Source organism: Otolemur garnettii, unplaced genomic scaffold, assembly GCF_000181295.1.
Source record: "Otolemur garnettii isolate 467f Iridium unplaced genomic scaffold, OtoGar3 scaffold00001, whole genome shotgun sequence".
NCBI classification, from domain to species: Eukaryota; Metazoa; Chordata; class Mammalia; order Primates; family Galagidae; genus Otolemur; species Otolemur garnettii.
In genome coordinates this window covers 5,955,258-5,979,995 of record NW_003852396.1, presented here as the reverse complement: position 1 = coordinate 5,979,995, position 24,738 = coordinate 5,955,258, and the positions used below count along the sequence as shown (strand labels likewise).

The 24,738-nt window shown below is 41.2% G+C and overlaps 1 protein-coding gene across 1 annotated transcript in view; it reads right to left on the bottom strand.

Moving 5' to 3' along the window:
- ARHGAP42 (Rho GTPase activating protein 42) overlaps window positions 1-24,738 on the bottom strand; it is a 325,063-nt gene that overhangs the window by 47,910 nt on the left and 252,415 nt on the right. Inside the window, exons 7-9 of the mRNA XM_003780781.3 lie at window positions 12,351-12,455; window positions 8,264-8,393; window positions 447-547 (exon numbers count right to left, since the gene is read on the bottom strand). Coding sequence (XP_003780829.1) covers window positions 447-547; window positions 8,264-8,393; window positions 12,351-12,455 — 336 coding nt within the window. The remainder of the gene's footprint in view (window positions 1-446; window positions 548-8,263; window positions 8,394-12,350; window positions 12,456-24,738) is intronic.

Genomic DNA, 24,738 nt, shown 5'->3' with positions numbered 1-24,738 from the left:
ATGAACACTGACTGGCTTCTTTGGAGAAACCTTGTCAGCCAGCATTTTGGTAAACTGGACCCAGTTCAGAGCAGGAAGGACGGAGCCCCCCCAGAGGCAACCTGTGGGAAAGACACAGGATCCCTGGCCTGGCTGCCACTGATAGTCCCTTACCGGGCTGCTAGCCAACCCAACCGCCAGCACAGACCAATGACTGTGCTGCCGGGGCCGAGAGATGACACCTCAGTTATCTATCAGAGGATCTCTGCCTTGAACCCAACTGCTTATAAACATTCCATGGCCAAGTTAGAGGAAAGATGCAAGCATGAAAGAATGCACGGGGACTTTTTAATTTTTAAAAACGGACGTGTTATTAGAAAAGCAAGCACATGTGATTTTTTTGCTTTAATTCCATTCCTTACGTAACAGGCTTAGTTTTAAAGAAGCCAACAGAAACACTAACTCACCATTTTCCCGCTGGATTTCATTTCCGAAACACTCATTGTAAATGTTTTACTTCCCTTATCGTACGTACAATAATGTTTAATCCATGTGAAGCCAAGCGGTCCTAATGTAAGAAAACAAAAGCATTGTAGATTCTGTTAATAAAGGATTTGTATCAAAGTCTGCACATTTTCTTTCTTTTTTTTTGTTGCAGTTTGGCTAGGGCCGGGTTTGAACCCACCATCCTTGGTATATGGGGCCAGCGCCCTTACTCACTGAGCCAAAGGTACCGCCCAAGTCTGCACGTTTTCCAAGGCTTTTACACACCAGTGAGTATCTCTATGCTGCTGCTAGGTTGTGGCATTGACTGTGAGTGAGAAGCCAGTGTAGAGGGGCAGTGGGATAGGACGGTGTCCTGGAACCAAACACCGGGCTTTCCATGCAGCTCTGACACCAACTTTGTAAGTGCGTGAGTTACTTCAGATCTGAACTTATCTGCTAAAGTGGCACACTGGAACACCACAGAGGTAGAAAGAATAGGCTGAGTTATTAAACGTGGTTTCCTTACTTTTCCTTATATTTTCTACTCTCAAAATATATCCAGCTAAAAACTCTGTGAAGTCATTTTACTCCTTTGTTTAAAACAGCCTAGTGGTGTCCTATCTTACTCTGGATAACCATGAGAAAGCCTTTTATCCACAAGGCACCATAGGAGTTACCTGTCATTCTTTTCCTCATCTCATGCCCACTGCTTTCCACCCTGTACACTCGGCTCTGGCCACACTGGCTGGCCCCTTCTGATCCGTGAACACACTGGAGCCAGTTCCACCCCAGGCCATTTGCACTTGCTGCCCCCACCCCCAACCCCTACCCCAATGCCTGTTTTCCCCTCAGGTGTCTGCATGACCTGTCCCGAACCTGCTCAGGCTTTTCCCTACATGTCATCTTCATAATACAACCTTTCTTAGGAAGATTTCTGATGTCTACACACCCTCCCTTAATTCTTTTTATCTTTTTCTTGCTTTTAATTCTTTTTAGCAATTATCACTGTCTAAGATAAACTTTACTAATTTATCCCATTTATTATGTGCCTCTGCCATGAAACTCCAAGTGTCTATGAGAGCAGAAATACGGTGTCCAGCTGACAAGAATATATGTTCTTAATACTTAGAAACAGAACTGGACATAGGGCTGTCACTCCATAAATATTTGACATGGGAATGAATCGCTCATCTTGCAGTAAGATTTTACTGACTTTAGAGTTCTTTCCTCTTACCACTAATCGGAGAAAAGGAAATTCAAATTACACCCTAAAATGAGGGTAATTTCCACTGTTTATATTAAGAGAAATGTGTACGTACCCCATCACCTCTCTTCTCCCCTTGCACACTGTGCAACCCTTTCCCACAGCACCCTGCGTTATCAGCCAGTGATTTCTTCTCCTAAGCAACTGAGGCTGCTGCTTTCCCGGGGAGTAGAAGGTGTTGTTAGTTCAGCATTTCCATGACGAAGGGGAACCCAGGTATCCTGCACCCAAATGTTACAGTGGACCGAGTGGCTTACAAATGGAGCTGGTTTTCCGCATAGCTTCCCCATCCAGGGACCCACCCTGTCTAACACCCCGACTCTTTTAGCAACAATTATCCACGTGTTATTGCTGGCTTTATTTCAGAGGTATATATTTAAAAGCAAGAAACCAAAACGTTAAAAAGTACCTCTTGAGAAAAGTGTTTCATGAGCCATTTAAATTTCTTTTTCTTTAATAATAGTGCCATTGGTGTCGAGTTTAACACTTAGATCACTTCAGATTTTAAAATTATGGGGTGTATCTCTATGCTTTGAAATCACAAAAGATTCTTGCAATTAACTTCAACCCCATATGCGGAGCATTTCTCACTCTGATACTTCAATACTTGTTGATAATTCTGTTACATGTGATATAAAATACTTTGAAGGCGTAGAGCTGATTAGGAGAAAGTGGCTGGATAGAAATTCTCCTCTGTAGAGACTTTACTACTTATGTAGCGACTTAGAAAGTGATATTAGCTATTAATTTAAAGTACCACTTTTGCAATGCTCTGATGATATTTTAAACCAAAGATTTTTTTCCCTGCCTCCACCTCAAGTTCAGAACCTCTTCTATCTAATCTTCAGTCTGCGGCACACACACGCTGCTTTCTTTAAGGTTGACTGGCTCTAGGCCAGAGCAGATGTTCTTAGACAAGCAATTGTTAAGTTCCCAAAAGTATCCAGAAAAAGAAAATTTATTACATCTCTAAAGCTGCAAAATAAAAAAGTTTAATTATCTTACCAAGTAATCATCTAAGGTTGCTGAGATGAATATTTGCAGAATGGGAAAGGAATTAAGAGTCACTGAACACCTACTAAGCGCCAATGTTTTGTCTATGACTCTTTTAAGTTAGACATAAAGAGCACTTCACGTATTGGAAAGAAGACTGAGCCCGCAGGTCACAGAGGGCAACACTGTCCAACAGGGCATGTGACCGGAGCCCTGTTGATATTCTTGAGTTGTTTTAACAACTAAATGAGATAAATGTAAATTGCTCAGAATAGTAAGGGCTCACAGGAAAAGCAATAATAGTGGTAAAAATAATGACATGGTCATTTTTAATGCCCGCATTGATAACAGAGACACTTTCCATACAATGTCTCTAATTCTTGCAAGGTCTTTATGACACAGGTATAAACATCCTTCTTTCATAAATGGAAAGAAAATAAGCTCTTTCACACAGTCAGAGAACAGACACAGAATTCTAAGATAGCTCTGTCTGACTCTGGAACCCATGCTCTTTCTGGTTACATTCAAGTCTACCAGAATGTGATTTAATGCTCGCCTAGAGGTAGATAACATAAACACCACACACCCAGGTACAGTGGAGCTCTGTGTCCAAACAGCAATGATCTGCCCCCACCCAGCAGATCTATCTCCATTTATCACAAAATTTACAGCTCTGATACTCTCTATGAACCACTGACTATTCATTGTATGAGTTTGTCCTAGGTCTTTAACTAAAGAATAACAACCCTGAAGCCAAATTCTTTATCATTTTCTATCCATTGCAGAGCTTATTCATTCAGTGACAGCAAGTAGATAATCGATACATCTTAGCGAACTAGTTAGATTTTCTTCTTGCAAATGATTTCAAAGTGTCCAAGTTGGAAAGGGCTTTGAATATTTGTCCCTCCTAGAAAAAGATACAGTAAAAAAAGAAGAAAAAGAGGAGGAGGAGGAGAAAGAAAGACAGACAGAAAGAAAAGAAAAGAAAAGAAAAGAAAAGAAAAGAAAAGAAAAGAAAAGAAAAGAAAGGAGGAAAGAAGAAGAAGAAAGAAGAAAGAAGGAAGAAGAAGACAACGACAGTAGCACCTCAAGAGACTGAACGACCTGGCTGACATACAGACATGGTCAACATAAGGAACTAGGGCTGCTGTCCGTGGTGCATGTCTGGTCTATGAAAATTAGGTAATTAGGTCAAGGACGAGGTAATTGAGGGGAGGTGGTCAGCTATGGTGGCTGTACTCTAATTCCAAACGAATATAAAGCCATTCATTTTTCTTTTTAAATTGTTTATAAACGGGCAAGAGAAAACTTTACAAGGTAATTAAATACAGAAGCTACCCCCCCCAAAAGTATACACATTTTAGGAAAGGAAAAAACAGCACTCAATTGTTCATAATATATGCTGATAACAGAAGATGACTCCAAGTCAGGTTGAGCACCTCTCGTGACTGCTGCCGTCAGACGTGACTGGAGTGTACCGAGCACAGTGCTTTCCTTTCTCAGACTGTGGGTACATTTTTTGGCAACCTCTATGTCCTTCAGGTCCACTGCGGTGACGGTCCCACAGGGGCATTCAGCAGTTTGATAAGTGGTGGATTTTAAATACATGCAATTTATTATATAACAACTATAACCCAATAAAGCTGTGAAAACGATGCAGGTGGATTCTGAGAAAAGCAAGATGGAAATGTTCTCGAGGAAAGAAGAAAATATCAAAAGAGAGGATGTGAATAAAAATAGGGAGGGTGAGAGCCTCCAACGTCAGGCCCTGTGAAGGGGCCGTCACTGCTGGGGAAGAACCACAGGAGAAGGCTCTGCTGGGAGCACAACCGAGGACAGGTGGAGGATGGCAAGCCTGCAGGCAGGGCGGGAGCCGCTGTGAGCCCATGGCAAGGGTCTGGCCTGGGCCAAAGCAGTGGAGATGGACAGAAGATGCAGAACAAAGGGACATCGAGGGGACCGGATCTGGCCCCAGGCAACCGAGAGACACTGGCTGAGAATGGCCTTGACTTACGTAGCCCAGGAGAGTGAGTGGTATCCACTAATAATAGAGAGAGAGAAATCTGCCTGGGAAGGTCAGTATCCCAATGGACTTCAGAATCACTCCAGAGTGAGCCAGACAGGTATCTTAACAGCAAAGGATACCAACGTCAGGAGACTGCACAAAACACTGTGCTTCCTTCACCCCATGTAACCCTCAAGTTATTAAAGGGTTCATTCTTGTAGATGGTTTGAAATCAATGTCCAGCACTCTGAGAACAGGCAAGCCAAGCACAGGACCATCAGACAGGCAGGCTGTCTACCAAGTAGTGACTGAACGTGGGAGATCTGAAGATCATGTACAAAGTAATTTTGCTCAGTCATTTAAAAGCTTTTTGGTTTAGAATAAAATACTGAGTACCCATAAGGATTTCAGTGGTGTGTAACACCTAGAAAGAACTCTAGAACAAAATATTATCAGATCACAATGAATAAAAAATCCTTCCTGTAATAAATGGTGCTGGGGAAAAATGAGTATTCAGATGTAGAAGAAAAAAGAATTAGACCCCTGTCTCTTCCTATATACCAAGATCAGGTTGAAATAGATTAAAACCTTAAATCTAAGACCTGAAGCTAAGGAACTGTTAGATGAAAACAGTGAGGAAACACCCAGGACACTGGCTGGAGCAAAACACAGGCAACCAGAGCAAAGGAGATGAATGGGGTTTCCTTAAGCTCAAAAGCTTCTGCACAGCAAGGAAACAATCAACAAAGTGAAGAGACCCCCACAGAACGGGAGATTGCATTTACAAGCTGCCCAGTGGCACACGGTTAATAACCAGAATATATGAGGAGATCAAAGAACTCAAGAAAAAACATAATCTGACTGTTAAAAACGGTTAGCAAATATGACTTGACATTTCCCCAAAGAAAGGATACAAATGCCAACAGTTGTGTGAAAAAAATGCTCAGCGCCACTAATCATCAGAGAACACCCCTCCCCCCACTTAAAATGGCTTTTATCAGAAAGAGGCAATAACCAGGGCTGGCGAGGATGTGGAGAAAGGGAACCTGGCCGCTGTTGGGAGGAGTGTAAATCAGCACAGCTACGTAGAGAACAACACAGAGGCTCCTCCAGAACTAAACATAAGAACCACATGGCCCTGCAGTCCAACTACGGGGCACGGATCCAAACGAAAGGAGGTCAGTAGATGGGAAGAAACACCGCATTCCCATGGTTCTGCAGCACTGCTCACCACAGCCAAGCCTTAGAAGCAGCCTAATTGCCCGCCAATCGGCAAATGTGGTACTATACATAGTGGAATATTATTCAGCCATAAAAAGAAGGAAAACCTGCCATTTACAAAAACATAGCTGGAACTGCAGGACACTGTGTTAAGTGAAATAAGCCAGACACAAAAAGACAAGTGTCATGTGTGCTGCTAAAAAAATTGATCTCATGGAAACAGAGAACAGAAAGGAAGAGTTGCTGCTACAGGGGCAGCAACCATGGGCGGCTGGGGAGGCCACACGGGGGAGGCCACACGGGGAAGACCACACGGGGAGGCCACACGGGGGAGGCCACATGGGGGAGGCCACATGGGGAGGCCACACGGGGGAGGCCACATGGGGAAGACCACACGGGGAGGCCACACGGGGGAGGCCACATGGGGGAGGCCACACAGGGAAGCCACATGGGGAAGGCCACACAGGGAAGCCACATGGGGAAGGCCACATGGGGGAGGCCACATGGGGAGGCCACATGGGGGAGGCCACCTCAGGCTGAGAAAGATAGCAGAGATGGCAGGGGTCCAGAGGAATGGTTAACAGTTAAAAAAATAATCTAAAGACCCAATAAAAGGGTCTAGTATTTGTAGCACAAAGGAGAATTAAAGTTAATAATTTATTACATGTTTCAAAATAACTAGACTGGAATGTTCCTAACACAAAAAACTCATAAATGCTTGAGGCAGTAGATACCCCAATTACCCTAATTTGATCATTACACACAATGTAGTTGTATCAAAATAGCATATGTGCCCCATAAAAACATATAAGTATTATGTATTTATAACAATTAAAAATCAAAAGAAGAAAAAGAAAAAACCCATAGGTGTGAGGAAGGCACCTCCTCTACCACCGTACGCTCATTGCCCTCACTGTCAACACATTCTTCCATTTGGCCAAATCTTGTATTAATATGACAAAATGTGACCTTCTCTCAAATCTCATACCAAAGAGGGAACAATCCCCCCAATTCTGAAGGAATTACTTGAAATAAATCTTCAAAAATTTCCTTAGCGTCCTAAGTTAAATCTATAGATGAGCCAATGAACTTGTAATTCTTCATACAGGCGTCCTCAAACTACAGCCCGTGGGCCACATGCAGCCCACCTAGGACATTTATCTGGCCCGCCAGGTGTTTTTGCTGCTGCTGCCTGTCCTACTTAGTAGCCGACTAGTCCTGGGGCCCACAGTCCGGCTCTCCAACAGTCTGAGGGACAGTGAACTGGCCCCCTGTTTAAAAAGTTTGAAGACCCCTGAACTAGTGGGTGAAAGCTATTTGTTATGCTTTAATTATACACTACCTCAGCAGGTTATTAGATTCATCATTTTAAGATGTTTAAAAACAGTAGACTGGCCAATGTAGACAGTTACAGGAGAGAAAATTCTGGAACACAGATCACCTGAACCAGATCCCTCGACCAACAGTTACAAATTTTGGTGAGCCTGTCAGATTAAATCCAATTTGCTTACGTACTGCTAACCAAAGAAGACCATGAAATGGACACAATGCTGGCATCTCAGTGACCGTGCCACACGCACAGCATATCAAAAGCCTTCACAATGGTCCGTGAGGGGCAGGAAATGGAACACTTGTTCCCTCACCACCAACCATATGGGGCTGGAGCTTTAGGGCACAACTAGTCTGAAGCACAGAGCTAATTTAGTTGAAATTGTTAAATTAGTTCTACTTAATGACAAGAAATGCTAGGTGTACAAGTTAGAATGACTTTGTATCAGCTTTTGTGAGAAACTTCCTCAGAGTGAGGCCATTACACCAGCACTCTACTGGGTTTGGTCCTTACTTCCCAATCTCAGCAAGTAAAGAGTGCCAATTTGACGGGACATAATTGCCAGTTTTATTCCTAAAAACTGACAGAGAACAGAATTAAATGAAATAATGCAGCTGGAGGGGAAAACTATTACCAGAGTCTCCAGGACGATTCATCCTGATAAAGGCTTTGGTTTTTAACTATCCCTGAAACTTTAAACTGAGATGAGGTATAGCAAGTAAATGCTGAAACTGAAGTCATGTTACTGTCCCCTCAGTGAAGACTGTCCAGCTCCATGTCCAGCAATATGCCAACTCAGACCTCAGGACGGCAGAATGTGGAAACTTGCCCCGACGTTGGTGGCAGAGGTAGGAAAACCCAGGAAATGATAAAGGTTTGAGGAATTTCAGTGTTCTTACGTGAAGGAAATAATAGTGCCCAAGTCATAGCTCCTGGAAACAGAACGTTCCCTTGGGAGACATGAAGTTACATCTGTGGGACTCACGCTTCTCCTGGACGTAGAGGTAGCCTTCCATCGTCCACTGGCTGGGGGGCCGGTAGTCCCGGTCGGCAGACTTCATCCTCTGCATCAGCCGCTCCACCTCTTGTCGAGTGCTTTCAAAATTATTCCTTGTCTTAAGTAAACAAAAACAATTCCATTCAATGATTCCTTCCAGGTGTGAGGAACCACCAGACTAAGTTTTCAAAAGTCAAAGAGCACCTTGATTCTTCCAGCACTGTTCACCACATCAGGAGATGTTGAGTTCTGTGGTCTGAATTTGAATTGCTTTAGTAAAAACATCTCAGAATTACTTTCTGCTTGTTTCTCTTTGAATTTCTTTGTGTCTACACATGTGTCTGTGCGTGTGTGACTTATTTTCCTATTTTCACATTCCAACATTATTACTTGGGAGGTAAATTATGTCACTTAAAAATACAGGCTGGGCACAGTGGCTCATGCCCCTAATCCTAGTTCTCTGGGAGGTCAAGGTGGGAGGATCACTGAGACCAGTCTGAGTGGGATTGAGACCCCGTATCTACAAAAAAATGGAGAACTATGCCTGTAATCCCAGCACTCTGGGATGCCGAGGCGGGTGGATCACCTGAGCTCACTTGACAGCAGTTGAAGCCAGAGTGAGACCCTGTCTCTAAAAACAGCCAGGCATTGTGCCAGGTGCCTGTAGTCCCACCTACTTGGGAGGCTGTGGCAAGAGAATTGCTTGAGCTCAAGACTTTGAAATTGTTGTGAGATATGATGCCACAGCACTCTACCAAGGGCGACACAGTGAGACTCTGTCTCTGAAGAAAAAACAAAAATTAAAAAAAAAGGAAAAATTAGCTGAACATGGTGGCACATGCCTTCTCTATGGGAAGTTGAGGCAGTAGAGTCACTTGAGCCCAAGAATTTGAGGATGCTATGATGATGCCATTACCTGCCTAGCCCAGGGGACAGAGCGAGCTTTTGTCTCAAAACTTTTGTACATATAAGATACATTAAATAGAATTCGGATTCTCTAATACCTAAGGCATAAAGCAAATACATAGGCACTGAATTTCTTTGGAGGGGAATAAAAATACTTTTGATATATGTGGCACTGAACAAATTAAGAAAAATGTTTGCCACCATTGCACCAAAGCCTTTTTTGAAGAAATATTATGTAGCTTGGTCTACTAAAATAGGTATTAAGAGGTCAATGTATAAATTAACTCATAAAAATCAACAGGTACAATGTTAACTTCTTGGCCTACAAGAAGTACTTTACATTGTGTCTACTTATGCTACAGGAAGAATCGGGCTTTTTTTTTGCAGTCAGGACACATTGCTTAACAGCACATTTTTGAAACGAGGATAATCATCACCACCTCACTCTAAAATTTCATGCTTTGTAATAAGAGAACTGAATCTTGGGGGTCACCACACATGAGGAACTGTATTAAAGGGTCGCAGCATTAGGAAGGTTGAGAACCACTGCCTAAGCAAAATAAAAACTAAAATTCAAAACACATCCCAAATCTGTAGTTTTATTTCCTGGATATTTCCACAATGGCAAGAATCAGATAAATCAGATAATGAGAGAAACACAAGCTCTTTATAGAAAATTAAGTGAAAGTTTTCCAAATTATTTTGGCTATGGAGTGCTAAGGTTTAACTTAGCTAAGGTTTAACTTAGAAACCTCATTATTTGTCAGGTTTGATAATGCAGAAATGGATGGATAAAGTATTTTTCTGATTTATTTCTATGTTATATATACTTACCTTAAGATTCCCATATATATAATATGTTGCTTGGCATCTGAAAATCACAATTTGCATGACTATGCAATCAGAGATTAAGAAGACTGATTAATCAACTTTATAAAATAAATCCTGATAGTAACAGATAGGCTATATGGAAGTAATTCTCACTTATGCTTTAAAATAGTTATGTCGATTATTTGAAAATAATGAATATTACATAATTTATATACAATGTCAGAGAAAGATAGGACATTTGGGTGTTAAAGAACATTCCCTTCATTTTATAAATAGAGAAATTATGTCCTCTCAAAAAATAAGACTTGTGTAAGGTTGCAACAGTATTTTCTGTTCCAGCTTTATTGAGGGATCATTGACAAATACAACTGCATATATTGAGGATCCACTGCGAAATGATTACCACAATCACACTAACTGACATGTTCTCCTCACATACAGTCACCACTTTGTGCGTTTGTGTGGGGAGAATGTGTGATCCACACTCTGGAGGCAGGAGCTTGAGACCAGCCTGGGTGATAGGGAAACACCATCTCTACAAAAAAATTAGGTGGGCTTGGTGGTGCAGCCTGTAGTCCTAGCTGCTCAGGAAGCTGAGGCAGAAAGGCTGCTTGAGCCTGGGAGACGGAGGATGCTGTGAGCTATGACTGTGCCACTGTCCACCCTGGCCTGGGAGATGGAGGATGCTGTGAGTTGTGACTGTCCCACTGTCCACCCTGGCCTGGGAGATGGAGGATGCCTGAGCTGTGACTGTCCCACTGTCCACCCTGGCCTGGGAGACGGAGGACGCTGTGAGCTGTGACTGTCCCACTGTCCACCCTGGCCTGGGAGATGGAGGATGCTGTGAGCTATGACTGTCCCACTGTCCACTCTAGCCTGGGAGACCGAAGATGCTGTGAGCTGTGACTGTGCCACTGTCCACCCTGGCCTGGGAGACCGAGGATGCTGTGAGCTATGACTGTGCCACTCTCCACCCTGGCCTGGGAAACCGAGGACGCCGTGAGCTGTGACCGTGCCACTGTCCACCCTGGCCTGGGAGACCAAGGACGCCGTGAGCTATGACTGTCCCACTGTCCACCCTGGCTTGGGAGACGGAGGATGCAGTGAGCTATGACTGTCCCACTGTCCACCCTGGCTTGGGAGACCGAGGACGCTGTGAGCTATGACTGTGCCACTGTCCACCCTGGCCTCGGAGACTGAGGACGCTGTGAGCTATGACTGTGCCACTGTCCACTCTAGCCTGGGAGACCAAGGACAATGTGAGCTATGACTGTGCCACTGTCCACCCTGGCCTCGGAGACCGAGGACGCTGTGAGCTATGACTGTGCCACTGTCCACTCTGGCCTGGGAGACCAAGGACACTGTGAGCTATGACTGTGCCACTGTCCACCCTGGCATCAGAGACCGAGGACGCTGTGAGCTATGACTGTGCCACTGTCCACTCTAGCCTGGGAGACCAAGGATGCTGTGAGCTATGACTGTGCCACTGTCCACTCTAGCCTGGGAGACCAAGGACGCTGTGAGCTATGACTGTGCCACTGTCCACTCTGGCCTGGAAGACTGAGGACCCTGTGAGCTATGACTGTGCCACTGTCCACTCTAGCCTGGGAGACCAAGGACGCTGTGAGCTATGACTGTGCCACTGTCCACCCTGGCCTGGGAGACTGAGGACCCTGTGAGCTATGACTGTGCCACTGTCCACTCTGGTCTGGGAGACCAAGGACACTGTGATATGACTGGGCCACTATCCACTCTAACCTGGGTGATAGAGTAAGCTGCTGTCTCAAAAGTGAATAAATTAATAAAATTAAATAAAATAATAAAAGGTTTACCCTCTTAATAAATGTCACGTATAGAATAGAGTACCACTAACTATAGCTGTCACACTGTATGGTACCACTCCAGAACTTATTTGGCGCTACCACCCAGTAAATAACTAGAACACTGGATGAAGGCAAAAGTTTCCAAACTTCATGTGTCCACACCTGGGTAATATTCACTTTTATAAATTTTGCTCGTACAAATTTTTCTAACATGAGATTAGTGGTGGTGGTGGCGGTGGTGTGTGTGTGTACTTTTAAGTAGCAGGAGAAAGAAATGTAATACATTTATAAAGTGGCTTTTCTAGGTTATTGAGGTTTCACTGTATCTACAGAAGTTTTTGAAAGTTCCAAGTTTTGACGTGGTTGTAACTCAGCTGCCCTGTGATCTCAGGTGGGCTGAGCAGCGGTTCTCAGCCTGTGGGTCGCGACCCACAGACCTGCGTCACAGGCCCACGGCATAGGAAGGTTGAGAACCACTGGGCTAGGAGCGGCAGTAAGAACAGGTGTGTGCTTACGTTCTGCAAGTTGAACTGCAGCTGTTGCTTGTAGGGTGCAAATTCCTGGGCCAGTTCATATCCCTCGTGGTAAAATGTAAACAAACCCTGAAGGAATGACAAAAGCTGCGAAGAGAAAGGCACAAAAAGGAACCATGAAAACTGGCTTTTAAAAAGGGGACCATCAAATGGAAAATACTGGAGAATTTATATTTCATTTTACTCTCTCAAGATTATACATTTTTAATCCTTTGTTTGGCAAGGCAGACAACAGATGTATGGATAGAAATCCGAAATACCAAAAGTGTTTTTATTTCCTTTTTGGTAGATGGTGACCTAATTTTTGATCCTGTGAACAGTTTTCATGTTCACTACTCTACTGGTCATGAGCATTAAGAGACCACGAGGGGGATGAAGACCAGAGCGGCAGGGTCCGGAGGAGCTCCTGACGGAGCAGGGAGATAGAAGGAGACTCAGCCGCAGATCACAGGTAAGTCTTAGCACACTCCTGGGAAGGAGCAGGAGGCGGCCAGATGAAATTAAGAAAAAGTATCACATGGTGGCAGTACTGACTTGGGTAGGGAACAGACAGCACGTCAGCAAGGCCCAGGGAGAACTCCAAACAGGAAAAGAGCTGAGAAAAAACACAGAATTGGACAACACAGGTCCTTCCTTGGAAAAACCACAATTTCTGCGGCCCTAGCCTTCTGATCCTAAATTCATATGTGCTTATTTATGTTTGTATCCATAAACTATGACGGGCTCTCCATGGAATTACAGGACACAGTCATTTATGTGGAATAAACTATACTATAAAAACTTGATTTAAGTATTTTCTTTTGATTCACAGAGATTTTATTCCACAGACTATTACCCTTTCAACCCCATCTCTCCCATAACCTCTTTCTGCAAAAAAGTTAGAAAATATTTTTGAAAGGTGATTCATAATATGCCTGTAACTTATTTTAATTTAAGGGAGAAACACAATTTAAACCATTTTCACACATGAATAACATTCCACCACTTCCCATCTGGGGAGGCAGGGAGGGTCTGGCTAAAAAATGTAATACATTTATAAAGTGGCTTTTCTAAATTATTGAGGTTTCACTGTATCTAGAGAAGTTTTTGAAGCATTAGCTGGCAGGTGTCTTATCTAACAGGTAAACGCTGGTTCTATCTGAAAACAATGAGCTAAGGCTTCTCCTCCAGTGAGCAAATCAACTCCATATAATGTTCATTTCAGAAAGCATCTATTTCCAAATTGTTTCTGTTAAGTTGTTACATTTTAAGGACTTGTTTCTTGATCAACAGTTCCTGATATTTTGCCAAAAGGTATTGTTTGCCATTTTAGAATTACACCCTCGGCTTTACATCAACTGATAATTATTATTATCAAAACTAAATATCACACAGACCATCTTATAATAGTGCTACATTATGTTTGTCAAATTACCCAATAAAATATACAGTCTGCCTGAATGCATATACTGTAACCTAAATAAACCAAACTGTAGCTTAAATTGGATTAAAAATACTTTATTAAGGGTTTAGGCACATACAGAGCTTTTCAGATAAAAAACAAAATATTTTTGAAATATGTAGATAATACTAGTCTTCTGAATATCAAAATAATAGTGTGTGAAGTCGTCATGGAACTATTATTTCATATTTTACCATCTACAATTAGTCCACAATTAAACCATCTCATTGTGAACTGGACGCCATACAAAGCTGACACTATATTAAAAGCAACACACATACAAAAATTAATTAAACTGCTAAAAAAGATATTTTAAAAATATCTGTGATAACACTTTGTTCAAAATACCTAATCCCTTGGATCCACCTTTTCAAGCATTCTGAGTGTTGAGAACATGGGAAAGACTCAAAGCACATTGATAATTCAGAAATATGAAGTAAACCATTAGAATTCTACCTAGAATGTTGCTAAAAATTCTAACAAATGGTGAACTGTGATCTTTAGGTCACGTAGATTTATGATAATGTGCTTTAAGTGAGCTTGATGCCCCAGTCCCAAAGTTATGTTCCATGCTTAGCCCCTCCAATCTGAAAATCCAAAATCCAAAATGCTCCCAAGTCCAAACCTTTTCAAGCACGCACTCACACAACATCACAAGTGAAAACTTCCATGCCCAACCCCTTTGCTTTCGGATGGTTCAATGCGTAAAATTATTAAAATGTGGTAGAAAATGACTTCTGGGCTATGTATATAAAGTATAAATGAAGCATAAATGAATTTTGTGTTTATTATGCATCCCATCTCCAAGATATCTCACTACATGTACGGAAACCTTCCACAAACTGAGAAAACATCTGAAATACAAAGACTTCTGGTCCCAAGCATTTCAGATACAGGACGCTCAGCCCATAATACGTCTCAAAAGATCAGACATCTACAGAAGACACTGGCAGTCTCCACTGACTCCTGACTCCTTTGAGACACTCCCCCCACAGGCAGAGCCTCTTACTGTTTAAAGATTCATTGGACCCCTTGTGGGTCCCCTAACTAAGACTCTGATGGAAGCATTTTGACATGGATTTTGGTAAGCCAACATTTCCCACTGATGTCTCCTTTCGAATCCTTACATATGTTGAAAGAGTGAGATGCTGACACCTCCATTGTATCCAGGTTACTCTGGACTCGCAGCATCTCATATGCAGCCAACTTCAGACAAAGTGATAATAAACCCACTGGTATCTTCCAGAAAAATCCAGATTCACTTAGCAGCAGAAAAATATGTTCTAGTCACAGAACACACACTGAGCACCCCCCCCCCCAAAGTACACAGCTGTATGGAAGGTATATCAAAAAAAGAAGCACCCACCTTTCCGTTTCCTTTTGTACCGTAGCTTTGGGGAAGGTTTTATTGGAGAGTGCATTATGGAATACCTGCCTCTAGATGGCAGCAAAGTTAAACTTTTGGGCGGTTTCACTATGTGCTTGTTCGTTTTCTCCTCCACAAAATTCTAAGATGCTAAATAAAACAAAGGAACTTACCAGGACCACTTGAAAAAACTCCATTTCCCACATGTCATTTTTATTGATCAATCTGCCTGAGTGGCTGGGATGCTACAGAAGAGACCATGACCTCAGCTTACCTTTAAGAAAATTTGACCTTTAAAATAGTAATAGTAACAGTGATAACTACTACAAACTGTCAACTAGACAGTCGGGATTTAACTACTAAGAAAGTTCCTTTTCTCAGGTGGCCCTTGTGGCTCAAAGGAGTAGGGCACTGGCCCCATATACCAGAGGTGGCGGGTTCAAACCCAGCCCCAGCCAAAAACTGCCAAAAAAAAAAAAAAAAAAGTTGTTTTATCATCAAGAAAAATCTCATGTAACGCTATTTTACTTCACTTTATTTTGAGACAAAGTCTCACTTTGTTGCCCTCATTAGAGTGCTGTGGTGTTACAGCTCACAGCAACCTCAAACTCTTAGGCTCAAGCTATTCTCTTATAGCTGGGACCACAGGTGCCCAACATAGCGCCTGGCTATTTTTAGAGACAGGGTCTTGCTCTGGCTCAGGCTGCTTGGTCTTGAACCTGTGAGCTCAGGCAATCCGCCCGCCTCGGTCTCCCAGAGTGCTAGGATTACAGGCACGAGCCACCAAGCCCAGCCTATTCCCAAATATTTTAGAACCAAATTAATATTCGTCACTCCAACAATGTGACCAAATGTAAAAATTAATACTGCATTTACAGACAGATAATCTATTAAAATGTTTGATGTTTACAATGATGTTTATTGTAATTTTGATTACAAGTCATCAAAAGAACAAATATTCATCATTTCCCAGCCCATTAATCACCAAGTAACTAAATGCAGTGTGGTTTTGACACGTGTAACCGTTTCACACCTGAAGTTACCAGGAATAACGTGAATGGCAAGAAAAGTAAGAGCTGCAAAAAAGGATGTAACTGCCAGTCAAGCTCTAAATTTGTTCTTGTGTTTGACAGAAAACAATTAATTTCTACACGGTCCTTCCATCAGCTTTAACAACACAAAAAGGCCAGGGCCAGATATAACTGAGTAGGCATCTCCGATTACCAAATACTAAACATAATTTCTTATCTCCTAAAAAATGAATCGCACACCAATTAAAATGCTGAATACTCCTATTCAACAGGTAACAGATCTGATTTAACGATGAAAGATCGAATGCACTCTCCTCCCCCTGCCCTGCCCCCAAGATCTGAAACAAGATGAGGATGACCAGTCCTGATACTTCCACTCAGTATGTACTTCCATGTTCCATCAGAGCAGGTAAGAAAAAGGAATAAAGGGCATCCAAATGGGACAGAAGACAGTAAAATTATGTCTATTTGGAAATGCCATGATCTTGTACATAGTATACAAGTCTAAGGAATCAGGATAAAACTATAAGAACTAATGAACAAGTTCAGCAAGGACACACACAAAGTTCAACATACAGAGATCAATTGGATGTCTATACAACTGCAAGAAAAACTATTATATACAGGAAACAACTCTATATATAGAATTGCTTCAAAGGTAATGAAATATTTAGGAAAATTAATTTAACAAGAACTTACAAAATGCATACTCTGAAAATTATGTAACATTGTATAAAGAAATTAAAGAAGATACAAATAAATGGAAAGCATATCATATTCATAGACTGAAGAACCAATATTTTTAATACAGTGATATTCCCCAAATTAATGCACAGATTGAACATCATCGCTGTCAGAATCCCAGCTAACTTTTTTTGTAGTAATTGACAAGCTAATTCTAAAATTCACATGGAATTAAAGGGGATACTAACCCGTCAAAAAAAACTTGAAATAAAAAGTAGAAAGACTTCCCGATCTCAAAACTTACTACAAAGCAGTAATAATCAACACAATGTGATATCAGTACAAAGACAGACATATTCATCATTGGAACTGAACCGAGTCTGCAGATTCACACACACACACACACACACACAATCAATATGAAGATAGACATATTTATCAGTGCAACTGAACCGAGAGTCTGCAGATTCACACACACACACACACACACACAATCAATATGAAGATAGACATATTTATCAGTGCAACTGAACCGAGAGTCTGCAGATTCACACACACACACTCACACACAGTCATCACCTGATTTCCACTAGAGTGGCAAGACCATAGGAGGAAAAAAGAATCTTCTCAACAAATTTTCTGGAGTAGCCACATCCATTGTGAACCCTTACCTCTCAGCACAGAGAAAAATTAACTCAAAATGGACCAAAGATCTAGATTTAAGATCTAAACTATGAAACATTTATGAAAAAAGCCACAAGAATAAATCTTCATGACCTTGTATTTGACAATGGAATCTTAAATATAAAACCAAAAACAAAAATAACAACAAAATATACAAACTTGATTATATCAAAATTAAAAATGTTACTGTTCTTTGTCAGGAAAACTGAAAGAAAACCCACAGAATGGGAGAAAACATATGGAAATCACTTATCCGACAAGGTGCCTGTATACAGAATACATAAAGAACACTTATAACTCAATAATAAAAGCACAGTTTTAAAAATGAACAAAGGATCCTTGACTTACTAGTCATCAAGGAAATACAAATCAAAACCACAGTTAAATACAGATTTACACTCTCTATAAACAGCTGAAGTAAAAAAGTGAGATGACAGGGAGTGCTGGTAGAGATATGGAGAAATTATACTCCCCAAACACTACCCATGGGAATGTAAAATCAGGCAGTTACTTTGGAAACCAGTCTGGTAGTCCTTGAATGGTTAAACAAAAAGTTATCAATGATAGTAATTCTACTTCAAGAGAGAGAAAAATACATCTATACAAAAACTGGCACATGAATGTTTATAACATTATTTATAACAGTCAAAATCTATCAATTAACTGATAATTGGACAAAATGAGACCTACCCACACAATGAAATTTTATTTGGCCTTAATGAGAATGAAGTCCTGACCCATGAATGAACCTTGAAAACGTTATACGAAGAAAAAGAAGATGACTACACAAGACCATGTATTATATAATTCCATTTATATAAAATGTCCAGAAGAGACAAGCCTATAGAGGCAGAGAGTAGATCAGTGGTTGTCCAGGGTCAAGGGTTATCAAGGGAGTCACAGCTAAAGGGTATGATGGTTACTGGCAGGGTCACCCGAAATTTATTGTGGTGTTGTTGTATAAATCTGTAAATATACTGAAGCTATTTAATTGCATATTTTAAATATGTAAAATGTATGATAGATGAATTAGATCTCTATAAAGTTGTTTTGAAAAATAAAAATAAATACTTCTCATATACAGAGCACTATAATGCACTAAAAGAAATCAAATCTTAGAAGGTACAGTTCTGTCCTCCACATTTAGCCCCCCAAATCTCTAAGAAGACTAGAAAAGTGGGACACAGTCAAGCATCAGTTTCCACCCTGTGAAAGCGTCAGGTCGGTGAGTTAAATCTGTCGTCTTTGCCTTACTTGGAAGAAACCTAAACAGAGGATAGCTTCAAATATCAGAATTTAGCTTTGCAATGACTAACTAGTGCTTTAAGGCAAATGTATGGATGTCCAGAGGCAAACATAAAAATCTGCCCAAATAATGAAAAAGTGAAGATAAAAAATACCTAAGGGTGGCAAGTAGTCAGTCACCAGGGGTGGGGAGACACTTTTAAAATAGTATGATGAAAGAAAGAGGGACAGATGAATGATCGGATGATACGTATACTGATTCAACTAATAAAACCAAGCAGCAGCCACACATTGCCTCAGCAGTGAAAATATCGGAGTTCCTGATCAGATGGATTTCTAAGCTTTCAGGAGATGGGATTCCAATGAAGTGGTCTGAGGTAAACTTCTGTGGTGCGGGAACTGAGTATTGAAAACAGTGAGCTCAGTGTCAGTAAGGCCCAACGCAGGTCCACAAAAGCTGTGTGCCTCGGTCAAACACACAGATGGACTTTCCCTGCTCTTACAAACTATGTTCCTCCTTTAACTGCCATTATGAATTTCATATTTCCAATAACAGTACTAAGAACTAAATCCAAAGACCATTACAGATTTATTTTTATTTAAGATATACATGACCTGAGGAGAGGTTTGTCATTTCCTTTTTTAATTTTATTTTATTTTTATTTTATTTTATTTTATTTTTGAGACAGATTCTCACTATGCTGCCTTCAGTAGAGAGCCATGGCGTCACAGCTCACAGCAATCTCCAACTCTTGGGCCCATAGGATTCTCTTGCCTCAGCCTCCCAAGTAGCTGGGACCACAGGTGCCCACCACAACGCCTGGCCATTTTTCATCACAGTTGTCATTATTGTTGAGCTGGCCTGGGCTGGTTTCCAACCCATCAGCCTTGGTGTATGTGGCTGGCGCCATAACCACTGTGCTATGGGGGCCGAGCCTGTCATTTACTTTGTATAGAATGACTGCACTTAGATTTTAAAAAGGATTGAAATTTAACCATTAGTCCTGCATAGTTTAAAGAAAAAATCATACTTTGATGTACGATAACCTAAATTTTGTAAATTAAAGCTATCCAATAATATTGATTAAAAAAAAGAACCCCCAAGAGTTTAATTTTCGAGACCTGTAGGTCTATATATGAGCTGACAGATTTTTTAAAAACATAGCAAGTAACAGTTTAGTCTCAAAATTATTAAAACTTTTTAAATTTAGAGACCCTTAAAACACATGCTATTTCATGTTGTAACAAGCTAAAACTATGAGCAAATCAGGTAGAATTTTCTTCAGGAAAAAATTTAAAATTGAATTCATCAGTCTAAATTAAGAACATCAGAAGCTTTGTATTTCAGTTTATAAATGATCTGTTTTCATTTTCCTTATTAACTTTCAACATAATACAGAAAGACTAAAATGAAATCTCTACTAATTATTGTAATATGAAAATACTCTTATAAAACTCCCTCTAGACGGACACTTAGAAGGTTAAAATGAAACTATGTATTCTGAAAAGCACATCAGACTTTAATTCATAATGTTCATAAAAATTGATTCATATGTAATTATAGTCAAAGTGATCCTCACCACAATCCTGGGAAATACATATTGTTTTTATCCTCAATTTACAGATGAAAACCTGGGGCAGGGAGTTTGCAAACTGTACCAGTTTTACACAATTGTAAGATGTGCCAAATTCCATCTTTTTCCCACTTATTTTGCTATTACATTTTTCTGCCTCTACTTACCAAAGCAGTAGTATTTTTTTCTAATTTTAAGAAATTAAAACATCTATGCAGTGCAATTTTCTAGGGTCATCATTTTATTAGGCCAGAACAAGTATTAGGAAGAACTGATTTCTTTGGTGGACCAGCCACTGGGGTCCAGACATGGGTCCTGGGTCCCTGACTACCCACCACTGGAGGCTTGGAGTCTCAGGCACTGACAGTCTTTCCGACTTAGCTTCTTCATCTAACCACGGCCTGGTAATCATGCTGCTGTGGGATTTACGGGAGATCACACAGAGAAAACATACAGCACAGAAGCTGCTCACAAAACATCAGTCCCAATGAAGGGTTCTCCAGAGTCATGACTGAAACACACACAAGCGCCGTGAATGAACCATAAGGAAGCTGAGCTATAAAAAAGGTCCTTTTAATTTTCTAAGCCACAAACTTTATGTACCCTGAAATATTTTTATACCCCTGGGCTCCTCCACTCTTCTGTTTCAGCTACTCATGTTTGGCACACTTCTCAAGCTTCTTTTTCTTTCTTTCTTTCTTTTTTTTTTTAGACAGAGTCTCACTTTGTCACCCTGGGTAGAGTTAGAGTGCTATGGTGTCACAGCTCACAGCAACCTCAAACTCTTGGGTTCAAGTGATTCTCTTGCCTCAGCCTCCCAAGTAGTTGGGACTACAGGGGCCCACCACAATGCCTGGCTATTTTTAGAGACCGGGTCTTGCTTTTGCCCAGGCTGGTTTGAACTTGTCAGCTCAGGCAATCTGTCCACCTTGGCCTCCCAGAGTGCTGGGATCACAGGTGTGAGCCTCCACGCCCAGCCTGGGCTTATCCTTCTAATCCCTCAGTATCCTTATAAATTCCAGGCCACTGTGAGGAATGGGTAGATCTTAATGACCATAAGTCAGAAGATGCTGTTTCTCCCTCTCTGATCTCTTTCTCCCCTTGTAGACTAATGACCCTGTTGGCAATCTGAAAGGATGTAGTTCAACAGAAACATAACATGAGCCATAAATACAAGTCACTGTGTAACTTTCTAGTACCTACATTAAAAAAAAACCCTAAGAAACAAGTGAAATTAATGTGACTAATTTAATATAACATATCCAATATATCACTGCAACCTATAATCAGTATAATAATCAGAGAATAAGATACAAGGTAGCCACAAAGTTCATGTGCAATTACACTGTATTTTTTCATGTATCCTTTTAAAGTAATAATACATAGCTTATTTATTAAAAAATACATAAATGTCCTCCTTTATTCCATGTAGCAGACTTAGTTTTTTTTTTATTAAGAATAATGTAATATAGGAATATTTATTTTAATAGTATCTGACTATTCTATGGAAATTTTATGACAAGTAGTAGGACCTTCATATTAATTAAAACAATGTAAAATTATCTCAAATGTATCAACATAGAATATAATTTCATGTGACTTGCTGTTCCTTATTTATATTTGCTATTTACTATCTTACTATCTATAGGGCATTTTCATTACTCTCTTGCTTATTTGTTGAATTACTATGGGTTAAAACTAGAAGAGATTGTTAAATTTCTGCAATAAAAAATAGGAATTGGATTTCCACAGAATAAAAACCACAAGACATTAAAGTGTTGTGTTTATAAAAGCTCCTGGGAGCTTTGTGTTTGAAAATGTAAAAAACTTTTTTCCATCACATTAGTTTATAAATGCATAAAGATCAACATACATGCTCATATTTCACGGATCCCATTTCTCTTCTTCTCATTATTAAAAGAGAGATTAAGTGTGAGTCCACAGTACAACTTTAAGGCTAGAGAGGAGGACGAGACTAAACAGACAGGAGTGCTATTTGGTTTGGCCGGTCGGCATCATAGGAGAAGCACAGCAGCCAGGAAAATATTTTGGAGGAAGGCCAAATTTAACATTGATTTTGATTGTGCTGTCCTAAGAAAGTCACGCAGGACAGACTTCACAGACCATCACGTTTGGAATCCTTTCCAGCTGACGGATGGCTTCTAATTCCCTACGTGCATTTTCACGGAATTCGTAAATACTTGTCATTCCTCCGTCACCTGTGAGCAAACCATTTTACAATCTTTTCTCTCTATGTATCTGATGTCATCTTGCAGAATGTTCTAGATCACTGATCCCAGACAGGACGTGCTATAAAAGAGACTTAGGGAAACAAGCTACCTCCACATCACTCTCCAGAGAGAGGGTTACAGATGCAGAAGGGTCCCTCCAGGTCTGGGAAGGAGTAACAGTCGGCAGATGAGCGTGACGGCTGAAGGAAACGGGAACACGGGAGAAAGGAACAGGCAGGAAAATGTCAGAATTCATGGAGTGTCTCTGATGGTTTGGTATTAAGAAGATAGAAATGAAAAAATTCCAGAATCCCAGCACCAGGGCAGAAGTTTATAAGCAAACTGCAAGGCTTCCAAAACCATGGTGGGATTCCGGGGCTTAGTCAAAGAGAAAGGGGGAAGGAATCGCAAGCAGCAGCCATCTTCCTAGAGTAGGTTATGAAGGCTGGCTAGCTGTCCGGGAACTCCAGACGAGCTTCAGAAGGCCCCCTAGATTGCACAAAGTTTAATCAGATCCTCAAGGGCCTGTGACACACGGGGTTCCTAATTCATTCTGAGAGATTTATGGACTTAGTTGCTTTGCAAACAGAACTTGGACTTCAATCTATTATTCCAAATAAAACATAAAAGTTAAATCCCTGGGCCTGAGCTGTGGCCATCAGTTCCTTAATCCTTCCAGCTGAAGGACTGGTCTTACAAATTTGGTAAGTGCCGATATTCCAGGAGAGTCAGGAGGCTCCAGCTGAAGGCAGAGGAGCCAAGCAGGAGGCTTGGAAGCCAGGCAGAGACCAGGAACTCTCCCAGCTTCTGTCTCAGTTTCTCCTTATGTGAGGGCATGACCACTGGGTTTTCATCAGAAAATGATTTATGTCAAGTATATTTTAAAATGTTGTCTTCCCTTCCCTCTACTACCCCCATTAAAATACAAACAGGGTATTTTATTTTTTATTATAAATAGTTTTAAAGACTGTCACAAAAAGAAAAGAATAGCTTAAATGAGGTATGTATCCGATTACTGATACATTTACTAACCCTGTCCTCTCATCCCATGGGAATTGAACAACACATATGATCAAAGATCATCTCGACACCAGGCTGGGGTGTCCAACCTGCTGGCCTACAGCCCCACAATGGGTTTGGGGGGACTTGTTTTGCTTACCCGTGGTGCTACATATGCAAGGACCTTTTTCCCCCTTTCCTTTATTGCTCATCAGCTTTCATCAGTGTTTGGGTATTTAATGTGCGGCCCATGACAACGCTTCATCTTCCAGGGTGTGGTAGAGACAGAAAAGGTTGGACGTGCCTGCCTGGAAGTTATTTTAATCCATGACAGATGCCCCTCATGATGACGCCTATATGGGCAATATTGTAACACATTAGGGTATCACTTGAAAAAAATGCTGAAAAATGAAGTAAGCTTATAAAGACCAGCCACCTGCTCTCTTCTGTAATGCAGTTTACATTAGGAAATCCATTGGTTTTTATACTGACTTAGGAAAATAAATGACTTCATAGGAAAGTCAGGCAGATCCCAGCCCTACAAAAGGGAGTGTGGAACAAAGGAAAAGATACAGCCTGAATTATTCTCCCTCCACCTCGAGGTCTGTGAATGGGTGATGTCACAGCGTGAGCCACCATGCCCAGCCTCTACCGGTGAGGCTCATGTGAAGGTAATCCATATCCTTTTATCAATATGTTTTTTTTTTAATGTAATACACAGTATTTTCTAGAGCAGTTTAGTTTACCAAAAATCTGCATGGAAAGGACAGAGAGTCCCCCACACTGCACTTCTCCCCCATTGCCTCCGTCATTAACATCTTGCCTTCCTGTGGTACGTCCGTCTGTCACGGCTGAAGAGCCGGTACTGACCCATTATCACCAACTGAAGCCACAGTTAACATTAGGATTCAGCATTTGTCCTACTCATTCATTCTGTGGATTCTGACAGATGTAAAGTGATGTTTACCCACCACTACAGAATCGTCCAGAACGGTCCACTGCCCCCAGTGCTCCCACAGCCCCCACTGCCCCCAGTGCTCCCAGTGCCCCTAGTGCCCCCAGTGCCCCCACTGCCCCCAGTGCCCCCACTGCTCCCACTGCCCCCAGTGCCCCCA